Source organism: Balaenoptera ricei, chromosome 4 (genome assembly GCF_028023285.1).
Source record: "Balaenoptera ricei isolate mBalRic1 chromosome 4, mBalRic1.hap2, whole genome shotgun sequence".
NCBI lineage: Eukaryota > Metazoa > Chordata > Mammalia > Artiodactyla > Balaenopteridae > Balaenoptera > Balaenoptera ricei.
In genome coordinates this window covers 29,189,014-29,203,103 of record NC_082642.1, presented here as the reverse complement: position 1 = coordinate 29,203,103, position 14,090 = coordinate 29,189,014, and the positions used below count along the sequence as shown (strand labels likewise).

Below are 14,090 nucleotides of genomic sequence, written 5' to 3'. Positions count from 1 at the left end.
GTGTATGAAAAATTTTAAATTCTTAATATGCGTTGCCAAGTAGCTTTCCAGAAAGCTTACAGCAATGTACACTCCCTCCAGCAGAATATGAGGCTGGTCATCTTATTGCACATTAGAAAGAAAAATTATCACAAACTTGGAAATAAAGCAAGACGAAGAATTTATGTATACATTCTTTGTATACGTATATCTTTCTACAATATACCAGGGTACTGACAAGCACACTCGAGGATTATTCATCTAGTGAATGTATCACTGTTTGACTTTGCTATTTAATAAAAGAGCACCCTAAACATGACAGTTTTATTGCCCTGTAGGACATTAGCCTGTTTTGTATCTATTAGCAGATTCATTTCAACATTCATTTGACTGATGGATACACTCACATCTGTTCCTCAAGTTATCTTTTGAACCAGCTTTACCATCCTACTGGTTCCTGAGTTAATGAGTTAAATAAGAGCTTTGACACATGTCCATTCTTCTCGATGTGTAAGAGTCATGTTTCTAACTTTTCGAAAATTATACTTGGACACTTGTTTTCCTTTATTAAAAACACAACTTTGAAAGCACTGAATGGTTTCCTATGGACATTAACAGTTATGGATACATATTAGATTAATATTAAAATTAAATTGCATTTCCTAATATACATCTGCCCAGAATGAGGACTCAGACTTGAGCCGGGACAGAACTTTGGGTCTGATGTGATTACCCATCCATTCTAGGAAGGAATTTGCATTCCTGATAAAGGGCTTGAGCAATTTTCTGACAGACCAGTGAGCTCAAGAACTCCTGGGGAATTCCGGGGGCCAGCCCAGCTGACCACCCAGCCTAATATCTTTAAGCGCAACTCCTTTTCTTCCCTGTAAATAAGAGAACTCATTTAATTGGCCTGCAGGAACCTCTGCCCTTATAGCAAGTTTGATATAAAACTTTGACACATGCATGGCATCAACCTGTGTTAGAGGTTACTTTAACACATATAACCACGTAGGGGAGCCGAGATGTCTGTAAGCCCTAAAAATGACTGGATCAACAGCTGTTGTCCCTGCTCCTGGACCACAGACAGAGAAGGAATGATGCCTGCAGGCAGCATGGGTTCAAGAAAAACATGTTACATGTTTCATTTGGGGGGCAGGTGATTAAAATGCGGGGGAAAACTGCAGTCACAGTCTCTGGGTTTCAGTGTGGCATCTGCCAAGTGTCTCAGCATGGTCTTGTGGAAGGATGGGGAAGAAGGGGGTGACATTTCAGCTGCCCGCAAGCCAACACCTTCGTGCCGAGAATGGACCTGTGTCAGGAGGAGGCCTGCGGGCACGGGCTGGGATGGCTTTACACCGGCTTCAGTGCAGACACAAATGAAGTATGTCCCAGAAGTGTGAATGACGTGAAGGTAACTGATATGCAGGATGTCTGTCAGTAAAGACCCCCAAATAGCCCACCAGGATGAAATTCAATGGCATAAATGTGAGGCTTTGCTCTCGGGTTAAATAAATTAACCTAACAAGTACAGGACAGCGTGTGTGTCTGTGTGAAAAGGGCTCAGGAGCTCTGGCTGACAGCAAGCGCCTGATGAACCCACAGCAAGGTGTGGCTGCCAAAAGCTTTCCTTCTGGGGACGACACCTAGAATGAGTATGGTGGCAGGTCTCCTCCGCCCTGCCCTCGGCAAAACCGCGTGCAGCTCAGGGCACGGACGTAACCCGGAAAGGCTTGGGGGACAGGGCTGGGACCGCATCCCTTAGGGAACTGTGGGTGGGACTGGAGAGACACAGCCTGGGAGACATGCTGGGGCCGTCCTCAGATCTGGGAAAGATGGCGTGTGTGGGATGGGATTCAGTCTGTTCTGTTTGGCCAGGAGGACAGGACGATGGGTGGCAGTTACAGGGAGGCTGATTGTTGTCCATGGAAAGGAAGCCCTTTCCAGACGTTCCCACTGTCCTCAAGTGGGCAGTGAGTCCTGGGCCACTGGAGGCGTCCAGGGGAAGCTGGACGTCGGGTTGGGAAAAAAAGAGCAGTGTCACCCATCAGAACAGCTGGACCGGCCTTTAAGCGCCCTTCCAACATTTGTGTGTTACGTATATACGTACTACAGGCTACATTTTAAAAGGTAGCGATGGCCAGTGGTTGTCCAGGAAGTGCTGACCACCCTGAACGGAGACGGGGGCTGTTCGGACGGGACCTGCAGGCACCACAGCTCTGCCCGCTGAACTCACAGACGCGGGCCGCTCCGCTCGCAGGGAGCCCGCCTGCTGTCCCGGCAGGGCGGAGCGGGGCTTCCTCCAGCAGCCGGGCGGGTCCCCCGGCCCCGCCGGGGCTCAAGGCCAGACTGCCCTCCCAGCAGGCCATGTTCCTACACAGACTTCTGGCTCCCACACCCCCCACCCCCGTCTGCCCCACCCTTCCCGGCAGGAGCGGAAAAGGGGCCGCGCAGGAAGCCTTCACAAAGGCGGCACCGGCGTCCTTTGTCCGCTGGGCTGGGTTGTGTCTGGACTGACGGACTCTCAGGCCGTTCGGGGTCCGGCGCGGGGACCAGAAAGGAGCCCCACGTCATCGGGAGGCAGCAAACGCAGCTCTGGGGCCGCTTACTACTTTAGTTATCGCTGAAAGCCTCCGAGAGCATGAGAGGCCGTCGTGCCTGCTGGCTTTCAGATGTTTCTGCACATCTGAAGACACCGGGGAACCTTAAAAAATCCCAGTGCCCCGGCGCGCTCCCCAGCTGACTCTGCAGGGAGGCGTGGGAGCCGGACACCCACGTTTGTTTACAAGCAACCGAGCGACTCTTCTGGCACCACCGCGTGCCTGGCCCTGGGCTTCCCAGGCTGGAGGGGAAGCATCACCTGGGGAATCCTGCTAAAATGTACACTGTGACTCAGCAAGTCTCGGGCAGGCCCCAAATTCTGCACTCCTCCCAACCTTGCAGGGTCTGCTGATGCTGCAGACCAGCCTCGCAGTAGCGGGACTCCAGCCGACTGACTCATTCGGCTCATCTTTACCGGCCGGGCTCGTTTCCCAGAGGCAACGCAACACCAAGGGCTAATCTGCCCTGCTCTGCGAACCAGCTGACCCGGGAGCACTTCTTGCCTTTTGGGCCGCGATCGTCACTTGCTGTTCGTAGATGTCGAGGTTCTGGTTCATGAGCTCCAAGGCCTGCTCGCGGCTGGTGAGGGCCAGCGGGTTCGGGCTCAGGATGGGCCGGTGCTCGTACACGGCAACCACGTACTGGTGAGCCTGGTGACGCTCGGCCGGGCAGCGCTCCTCGGCCTGGACCCCCAGGGCAGCCACGCAACAGCCGCAGAGGAAAAGAGCCAGCTGACGGCTGGCTCCAGACATGATGCAGACCATCGATCTAGAACGCAATGGGGCAAGGAGAAAAGAGCTGAATCCAGGATCCTGCCGAGATGGGGACTTGCTTAGCTGTGGTTTATTAATCCCGGCAATCAAACTCACCGGCTGTGACGCTGCAGCTCAAAGAGTTTGTTTCAGGTTCCTAACAAGGGGGTATGTGTTTCTCTCCAAACACGTAGCGAGTTACGTTTAAAATGGCTCACTGTTTTAACAGTCTGGTTTCAGAACATTTCCACAACAGACCCAATGTTTGCCACGATTTGCTTCCCCAGCAGGACTCTTCTAGTTGCACACTTCAGATTTAGGCAATCATAGCTATTCTAATTATTATAGATAATTCTGTGATATACTCCACACACCACCGCCTGCCCTCAGTACACACAAACATACTACAGGTCAGCCATCTACACCAGCTGTGACTGTCGTGATCCTAATAACACAGCTCGGCCATCTTAGCCATAAAAACCTGATGGGTCACAATTCTCCCTGCCTTTCTTTGGTTAGTAATGAATATAAAGCGTAAGCCTCCCTTTACCCAGCACCACATTCTTTAACTTGGTGCAGAGAAACTGCTGACTTCTACTTAAATGCCAGTTTATGGACAGTCAAAAAGAAGTCTCCCCATCAAAGCATGACTTTTTCCCCCTCCTTGAACTTGAGAATTGCCATTGCACACCATCACCTTCTCAACCTCTGTCTCTGGGACTCCAAAACTCCTGCTCAAAAAAAGCATACTCATCTGGAAATAAAATCCTTTTGCAGTAATAAAATGCAACTTTCTAGAAAATAAACTAGAATTTTCTAGAAAGCAAACTCAGCTTTGTAGCTCCTACCGTAAGAGATTAGAAGTAAACTTACAATGACACTTCTGTGTGCCTTTTTTTCCCAAGAATAGGCATTTTAATTTCTAGCAGTTATGTGTCACTGGGTGTTTTTATACACAGTTCTGCCTTGAAAATCGGCCTGGCCTCCCAGCCACAGTCCCTCCCCAAGCACACAGACTTGCCAGGCAGTGCCAAGGCCAGGCCCCCGTGCTCCGTGGAGATGTGCCCGGGCCGACCAATTGCCCAGGAATCCAACTAAATGTCAAGACAGCAGAGACAAATCGAGGAACCACATTGCCGCTCTTTAAAGACAAAATGCCACCCTGCCCAAGTCTGACTCAGAACCCCCGTGTTTGCATTTCAAAACCAGACCCTCCGGGCCGCCACAGAGTTCTTTTTCTCTCAAAGTTCCGCAAACAAAAGCAAGCATAATTAGGTTCAGCAGCAGACCACGGCCTCGGGGTGCTCAGTCAGAATCCCCGCAAACTCAGGCACTTCTCAGGGTGGACAGCAGTCTCCATCCCAACCCCGCCCCGTCTCAAACTGTCACTTCTTTCCTCAGGGAAGAAATGTTCCATCCAAATGCCAGGCCCCGGGGTGCGCGGCCAACGGTCTGGGGCACTGTGGGCAGTGTTGGAAGATCAGAACAGGATGCCTTTGAGTGAGCGCCATGAGCTTTTGGGTAGAAACGCAAGTATAACTGGTAAGCTCTCTTATCTGAATTTTGCCTCTGCAGACCAGCAAGGAATAATTTTTTTTTGAGTTTTATGTTTTTTATATAGCAGGTTCTTATTAGGTATCTATTTTATACATATTAGTGTATATATGTCAATCCCAATCTCCCAATTCATCCCCCCAGCCCCGCTTTCCCCTCTTGGTGTCCATGCGTTTGTTCTCTACGTCTGTGTCTCTACTTCTGCCCCGCAAACCAGTTCATCTGTACCATTTTTCTAGGTTCCACACATATGCGTTAATATACGGTATTTGTTTCTCTCTTTCTGACTTCCTTCACTCTGTATGACAGTCTCTAAGTCCCAGCAAGGAATAATTTTTAAAGTCTCAAAATCTGTTTCCCACTCCAGCTCTGGTTTCAGAATGATGATAATAGGGAGTGGTTTGAGGGGAAAACTTTCATCTTCAAAGTCAAATTCGCAATATTTCTAAAGTATAAGGCCATGGCCTCACTAAGAGAGGGGGGGAAACAAGGCGGGGTGGTGGGGGGAGCACATGAACCAGGACCCGGTGGAGGCAGGTCAGGAGATCCTGGAGCTGAGAGTGGCGTTTGCGGGGTCCTCCTTCCTCAGCTAAGAGCTGCATGCCACTGATGCGGGGACAAAGAACATTCGTTTAAATCTCAGGGACTGGGCTTCCCTGTTGGCGCAGTGGTTAAGAATCCACCTGCCAATGCAGGGGACACGGGTTCAAGCCCTGGTCCAGGAAGATCCCACATGCCACGGAGCAACTAAGCCCGTGCGCCGCAGCTACTGAGCCCGCATGCCACAACTACTGAAGCCCGCGTGCCACAACTACTGAAGCCCGTGCGCAGCAACGAAGACCCAACGCAGCCATCAATCAATCAATCAATCAATCAAATCTCAGGGCCTTGCAGTGCAGCAAAACAAGGAAATTGTGGAACCATCAAGATATCCCCTTTCTTTCTACTTTGAGAAAATAAATTTAGATTATTTACAAAAAGAGCCTGGTAGGAGAGCCGTGAGTGGCAATCATTTCTGCCTGAACAGAGGTAGGTCAGTAATAAGAGGTTATGCAGATTCAGCCAGGTATTCCCCCTTGAAAGAAGCAAGCCTAATGAGGTAGGAGAGAATGAGTCATTAAAATAAAAATAGGCACCAGAGTGCACCCTTGCTGAAGAGTGGTGTTCTGGTTTTCCCTCTCTACGTGGCAGGGGCTTTGAAAAGCCTGGATGGCAGCAGGGGGTGCTGGCAGGCGACAGGATGCAAGGGCGCAGGTGGCCCGGCGCTGGCTCAGGACGGCGCTCACAGGGTGGCTGAGGGGCCGGGGTGTCCCTGGGAGTCACAAGGTTCTTGGCGATCCAGCAACGGATCCACCTGCAGAGCAGGGCAGGGCCTGGACCATAAACAGAATGGTGGCTGGAGATGTGTGCTCAGTCTGAAAAGCTAGCTACGAACCTCCTTCCATCGTAGGCATTTGACAGGAGTCTAAACTCCAGGAAGGGCCCAGCGTGAAGGCGCCACTGAGGTGACAATGTGCCCCCACATCCTGCGTCCTGTGCTCCACTGAGGCAGGGGCGGGAGACCGCGGGGGCAGGAGACGGCGGGGCCGGGAGGGCGCTCACTTCAACATCCACGTGGTACCCGCCTGTGCCAGACGGAGGTGCAGGCGTCAGGGACCCAGCGGTGAAGGCGCCTAGCCCTTCCAAGTGGACCCTCCCCATGTATGGGGACACTGCCACAATCAACACAGATCGTCCCCCCACTCATGATAGTTCGACTTTACGATGGTGCGAAAGCCATATGCGTTCAGTAGAAACCACACTTCAAAGGTGGACCGTTCCCTGGGGGACCGGCGTGCAGTACGACCCTCTCTCTGATCCTGGGCAGGGCAGCTGCAGCCCCCAGTCACGGGGGTGAACAACCGATAGATACACTGACAACCATCCGGACCCGCACTCCATCCTGTTTTTCCCTTTCAGTGCAGTATTCCATAAACTCCATGAAATAGTCAACCCTTTATTATAAACTAGGCCTTGCGTTAGAGGGTTCTGCCCACGTGCAGGCTAATGTGAGTGTTCTGAGCACGTGTGAGGTGGGCGGGGCTGAGCTGGCATGTCCGGGAGGCTGCGTGTATCTAATGCATTTTTGACCTATGATATTTTCAACTTACGATGGGTTTATTGGGACATTAACCCCGTTGTCATTGCCAACTGACTGCACCTAAAGTGTCATTTGGCAATAAGTACGAAGGAGCCATAAAGACGGGGAGGGGGCAGGGAGGGCCTGGCGTGGGTGGGGGTAGGTTTTAGACCAGGAAGGGCTCCAGGAGAAGCCGGCGTCCGAAGAAGGGGCGAGAGGAGGCCCGTGGGTGCCGGGGCAAGAGGGTTCCAGGCACAGGGGTGCTCGCTCAAAAGTCCCGAGTGGGAGCTTTCGGGTGGTTCAAGAAACAGCCAGGAGAGCGGTGGGCTGGGATCAGGGACCAGGGACCAGGGACCACAGAAGGCGGCAGAAAATGAAGTCAGAGGGAGATAACCGGCAGCTCCCACAGCCGCCCCACCCTCTTCCAGCCTCATCTCCGTGGAGATCAGGTTAAAGCCTGGGTCAATCAAGACGCTCCTCTGCTCAGAATCTCCCAGTGACTCCCCGCTGCCTGCAGAGTGAGAGCCGAGCCAGGAAATCATTGCTGGGGTGGGGGCAGCACTGCTGGAGTGACATCTTCATGCAAAAGCATCCTGATCTTTTCACCGCCCTACAGAAGCCTCTGCTTCTCAGTTCGTAAGGAAACATGTTCCCCTGACACTAATCCTGGTCAGGAGGGTTCTTATGATCTATGAGGAAAAGAAATCAAAGTCTTAAATTACATGGAAATCTATTTTGTGGAAATTTGGTAACATGTCAATCACTGGATATTTTTACACACAAGGAGCTTTTGTTTTCCATCTTGCTAAATGAGTCACCTTGAAAATTAGCTGTGTTTCCTTCCTAGCCATGCTATTACAATCGTGTCTTTTGCAATAAAATGAAAGGATTATTATGAAGGTATTCTTAATAAGATAATTTCAGAGGCAGGTATATACACTTAAAATTTTATATATAGACATACTGATCGTTTTAATAAAAGATCTTGTCACTCTTTACTTGTCAAGGAGAATGACAGCCCCATGATTGGGGAGCTCGCAGAGGAAATGTCATATCCTGTGGAACAAAGCTGAGGGACCAGCTAAGTCATTAGGAGCGAGCACAGTATACGTTTCTACGTGTATGTGACAGGACGCCATGAAAAATACTGTTAAGTTCCAAATAGTTCTAAACCCATTCTCATGAGTTTTGTGATTTCCTTGTCTAAATCCTTTTACATAAGCAGGAGAAATGCCCATCTCCATCTAACTTACATAATCTGAATTTAAAGAAACCCCAAAGAGACCTTTATTTCCCAGAAAGCCTCTTGTTCTCTGCCTCTGCGCTTAGTGAGCTGGTCCATGACCGGCCCTGGAACAATGTAAAGCCCCACAGTGTTGTAGCTTGAACAGCTTCGTGCAAACCATCCACCACCAAGACTCTGATGCCTCAGGGGGGTGTGTCAGGTGGCAACTGAGGGTGATGCTGAGGTTCAAGGCTGAACTTACTTGGAACAGTGAGTAAATTACCAGGAACTCCCGGCTGAACTGGTAAATTGTCATTCCTCTTTTAAAAACATTCCACCTGTTATCTCCAAAAAGCGAGTGACATACAAAAGTGTAACCGTGGACCAGGCCTTGGACTGGGGCCCCTTTCTGGTGACAGGAGTAATTTCTCTTAGAACACCGAATGAGCAATCGTGACACTTGAACCTAAATATGTCACCTTTCTTTTCCTCAAATGGGAAATTACCTTCATAATTTAAGACAAAACTTCCCCCTGAAATGCACAGGTGTTTAATGGAAGAAGGCTCTTTTCTTCACTTTGTTGTGCAGACAGAAAAGAGCACCCACGAGACTGCTCCAAAGAAGAGCCCCCTCCAGGTCCGCTACTGCCACCCTGTGGGCAAACGGAGTACCACTTACCCACGTGGGGATTTGCGCTGAAGTGCCGCAAGAGTGGGTCATTCTTAAGAAGTAAATGGATGTTTTTTTCCTCCTTTCCGTCTCCTTTTCATTCCTGACACTTCATCTATCTCCTTTTTTCCCCACCTAACTCTTTTACGGTGAAAAAACTAGACGACATTTGATTTTCCAAGATTTGGGTCTCATGAAAGCTATTTTTTTATTTGCCATGTTCCTAGGGCTTATTTCATCTTCGATATTCACAGGTTCTAAATTTGCTGTGATTTCTTACAGCAGTGCACCCCATAGATGTGAGTGGGTGTGCAATGCAATGTAGCCCATCCATAGGTGGACAGCGCTCTTCACAGGGAAATCTATTTGAGGTAAAGAATCATCCACAGGGACAAATTTTTATATGGCTGCCAGGTTGCATTTTATGTTACATGTTAATGTTTTCAAACCACTTTAACATCCACTACTTGATTTTATCTTCCTGTCACATAAAGCAATGAAAGCAGATGGTAAAATTCCATTTTCCTGAAGAGGGACTCCTCCAGGACTAGTTAGTGGTGAGAACAGACTGGAAAGCAACTCTCCTGTCTCCTGGTCCAACCCTCCCAGTACCTGTTCAAGACGGGGGTAATTTATCAGTCAGACCTTCAAAGACCACTGTGGTGTCATCATTGCAGCTGCAGCAGAATTCAACAGAAATTCAAAGTACCCTCACAAGGGCGAGACTGGGTGGTCAGACCAGAGCAGGGGTTCTCAAATGGGGACGCTGACGCTGAGGCACCTGAAGGGCTTGAACATGCAGTTCCCTGGACCCCATGCCCAGAAGTTTTCACTCAGCGGGTCTGGGGTAGGGCCCTCGAATATGCATTTTCTAATGAATTCCCAGGTGATGGTGGTGCTGATACTCCTGGCCTGGGGTCACCTGCAGAGCCACTGGGCTGGAGGGTAAAGGCAGGTACATTCTGACACTATCTTCCCCTCACGTCAGAGAAAGACATGAGTCAGGACCATCACCTTTATTTCCCAGGTGCTTCTCCAACAAAAGGCCTGAGAGAATGTGGGCGGATTTCAAAGTGTTCCCACCATATTAATGGAAATGACCAGCAAAGTATTTAAACACTCAAACTGTGGGGGGGGGGGGGGAGGAAGTCCCCCAAACAATCTGGTCCAGGTTGGTTAAAGGATTCAGTGCTTGTCTCTGCCTTGACAGGAACATCACTGTAGAACCAGGTTGTTACTGGTTTTCATTTGTTTAAATAAGGTTCCTGATTTTAAAAGACTAGAACAGGGGTAAGAGATAGATATTCCATTAGGTAATTACATAAGATGAATAAAGAAATATGTAGGAATTAAATGAATAAGTAAATAATGTATAATATATTTATAAATTTAAATAAATTGTAATTAAAAAATTTTAACATAATTATTTATATATATAATTATGCATTTATAGGTAAATAGGTAATCTGAAAAATCTTCCAATTATATTCTGCAGAAGTGTATCAGATTTCTTCTCAAAAGCTTATCTGAAATCTTTGGGAGCCAAAAATGAATTGCTGAGGAAGTAAGTCTTAAACTGTGGTTCGTAGACCTTGGCCAAGGGAGCAAAGAAAGCACTCAGAGAAGGCTTCCTCACTGTCCGTCAGTCTTGGGAGAGAAGAACGGTGGGAGCATTTGTAGCTACCCTGCTCTTCTTAGTCCTCTAGAACTATCATCAGGGTCTCTGAAATAAGACTCCATGAGTATCAGCAAAGAATTGTCTTTCAAAGCCCTTGGGAAATTTCTCCCCCATTTCTTTGTTGGACTACCTTCAATTAGAGTCATCAGAAGAAGCACCTTCTAGGGAATGAGGACCTGAAGACTGGACATGGAGAAACACAACCAGCGCATGGAAAATATGATGCCCTAGAACCACAGGTCAAATTTTTCAGGGAAGATGTGCTCAGAAGTGGGGGCAATGCAGAGGTTCTTTGTGAATTAAGTGTATGGTGGATACAACATCTCTAAGGGCATGGTGGGCCAAACATCACGACACCACGTCCCATCACCCCTGTGCTCTTGTCTGCCAGTGCTCGGGACTGAAACACCCAGATCACAGGACCAGCAAGACCGTGAGGATGCCCTGCATGCAGACCGTGGAGGACAAAGGAATGGGTATTAGAGCCAGGAAACCACGGTCCCCAAGTCAAAAGAACAATCCCTGATAGGATAGTCTGGAAACACTGAGAATGAATGATAGTAGGAAGGGTAAAAGAAACAACAAAAAAAAATCTAAGGTAAAACACAGCACTAGAGAAAACATGCCAAAGGCCACCTTCTCCTATGGAGGGTCCAGGAGGTATCTACTGGGGAGAGGCACAGTCAAGCTCACCAAGAGAGAAACAGCAAAAGCAGGCAAATGGGTCCAGATGCTGTCGGCTCTGAGTACCTGTGGAGGATGCCCTCCACACGAGTATGGTGGCAAGCTGCAGGTGACCCACAGCGCAGTTAGAGGGCAGCACATGATCAAGAATGAGAGTGACCTTAGCCCTACTCACAAACGTGGCCAGCTCCAAGCAGGGCTTGGTAAACGGCAGAGAAATGGTCAGTATCTCTGCTTTCGCCTCTCTTCCTAGAGGCACTGAGCAGTTTTGTTTTCTTCTGCTTTGGACAGACTGGTAATTATTTGTGTGCCTTACTGGTAATTCTCTGTATGCCACCACACTCAGAAGCACAAGAGGAAAAGTTTTATTGAATAAGTGATATTGGGATGACTGAACAACAGTTTGGAAATAAGTTTAAACACCTTACACCATATACAAAAACAAACTCAAAATCAGGAGTTAAATGTTGAATGTTAGGAAAACTAGAATAAATTATAATTGGCTATCAGAGGTTTGATGAAACAACTTTCTAAAATTTGAAGCAGTTAAAATAATAGAAGAAACAGATTGATAAATTAAAATTTACATGCAAAATATAAACATCAAGACAACACTTATAAACAGGCAATAAACAAGAACAGATTTAAAGAAGAAAACAAATCATAAACAAACACTTTGAAAAACTTTGAACTTATATACAAAATAAACATTAACTTGTACTATTTTAAAATATTAAATTTGGAAAAAAATAAACTAGTAAAGTGATAATAATAGTACTTTCTTATTGGGAAAAAAGTTTAATAATTCATATTATAAATCACAAACAGTATTCTTCTGGGACTTTATCTTAGGAAGTCATTTAAATAAGAAAAAAGTCAGTTGAAATGACAGCATACTACGGAAGTAAAGAATATGGGCTTTTCCTCCTGCCCCCCGTGGTGTTCCTCAGATTGAAGTCACTTTTGATATTGATGCCAACAGCATCCTCAATGTCTCTGCTGTGGATAAGAGCACAGGAAAAGAGAACAGGATTACCATCGCTAATGACAAGCGCCGTTTGAGCAAGGAGGACATTGAACGCATGGTTCAGGAAGCAGAGAAGTATAAAGCTGAAGGTGAGAAGCAGCGGGATAAGGTGTCTTCGAAGAATTCTCTTGAATCCTATGCTTTCAACATGAAAGCTACTGTTGAGGATGAGAAACTTCAAGGCAAGATTAATGATGAGGACAAACAGAAGATTCTTGATAAGTGTGATGAAATAATCAACTGGCTTGATAAGAACCAGACTGCAGAGAAGGAAGAATTTGAACATCAGCAGAAGGAGCTGGAAAAAGTCTGCAACCCCATCATTACCAAGCTGTACCAGAGCGCAGGAGGCATGCCAGGAGGAATGCCAGGAGGGATGCCCGGGGGCTTCCCTGGTGGTGGAGCTCCTCCGTCTGGTGGTGCCTCCTCTGGGCCCACCATTGAAGAGGTTGATTAAGCCAGCCTAGCACAGGTGTAGCATTGTTCCACACAACACTGAAGGACCCAAATTTGTAGCAAATTCCATGGCAGTTTTAAAGTTGAGCTGCTGTAGTAAACTGGGCATTCTTGATACTTGAACGTGGAATGTGTGCACAGGGAAAGGAAATAACATTGCACTTTACAAGCACTGTATTGTAAGTGGAAAATGCAATGTCTTAAATAAAACTGTATTTAAAATTGGCACCAAAAAAAAAAAAAAAAAAAAGAATATGGGCTTTTGAGTTTTAAAATGTCTGATTTGAAATCCTGGATCTGGGAATTCCCTGGTGGTCCAGTGGTTAGGACTCCACACCTCCACCGCAGGGGGCACGGGTTTGATCCCTGGTTGGGGAAGTAAGATTCCTCATGTTGCGTGGTGCGGCCAAAAAAAAAAAAAAAGTAAATCCTGGCTCTGATACTTACTCATTATATAAGCTTGGATAAGTTATTTAACACAACGAAGCTTCAACTTCTTCATCTACAAGCTGGAAATGAAAATACCTGATGTAAAGCACTTAGTGTTTAATAAGTGGATGCTAGCTAAAATTGAAGAATAAGTCCCAATAGATGAAAGCTGGAAACAAACAATATCTAACATCCAATATGAAGAAAGCTATGAAAATATATACAAACCAGGTGGAATATTAAGCAAAAATTTTAAAGATAGCTATGCTCAACAAATATAGTGAAAACTTTTCTCTGTTTACAGTGGTAATAGCTAAGTAAAACACGCATGCATGTGAATAAAGACTGGAAAAGAATGCGAGTAACTGAAAACATGACAGGTCATCTTATGGAGATTTAAAATGTTTTCTTAATGTCACACTGTTTTTCTACTAAATGAAAAACATAAGGAAAAAAATAAAGAGTTGAGACTTCTGGTTTCCAGTCTGGCATATAAGGAGCTTGGAAGCAGCCATTCTACGTTAACAAGTAAAAATGTAAACAAACTGAAAACCAACAGCTCTTCTTAGATACATCTGAGAACTGAGATCACAGGGCAAACTGCTGCCTCCAAATTTTAGAGAGACAGACAGGTGAATACAAAAAATCACAACCTAACTGAGTAGAAACCCGTGAGCAGAAACCTCAGTGGAGCCAGTATCAGTGCAGGAAAAGCTAAACTGTAACTGAACAGTTGCTGGAGGCTCAGGGTGGACATGTCCAAGAGTGAAGAACTTCGGGGGAGCCCGGCTTTGGCAGGGTGTGCCCACAGTTCTGAGTTCTTCCTCTAGGAGCTGTACCCGGTCCTCGCAGTATGGCTGGAGAAAATCCCTGTGGCGAGAGAGAGCGGAAAAGCAGCCAGAGTGCACTGTTGCTC

At 47.2% G+C, this 14,090-nt stretch overlaps 2 protein-coding genes across 4 annotated transcripts in view; one reads left to right on the top strand and one right to left on the bottom strand.

Moving 5' to 3' along the window:
- Positions 1-14,090, bottom strand: part of BTD (biotinidase) — a 120,026-nt gene that overhangs the window by 14,068 nt on the left and 91,868 nt on the right. For all 3 annotated transcript variants that reach the window (XM_059920379.1, XM_059920377.1, XM_059920378.1), the window contains exon 2: positions 3,084-3,348. In XM_059920379.1, coding sequence (XP_059776362.1) covers positions 3,084-3,344 — 261 coding nt within the window. In that variant the 5' untranslated portion in view covers positions 3,345-3,348. The remainder of the gene's footprint in view (positions 1-3,083; positions 3,349-14,090) is intronic.
- LOC132365138 (heat shock cognate 71 kDa protein-like) lies at positions 11,201-12,998 on the top strand. Its single transcript, XM_059921828.1, is given in 2 exon segments — positions 11,201-11,465; positions 12,115-12,998. Coding segments are annotated over 2 exon segments (897 nt in total). The 3' UTR covers positions 12,747-12,998.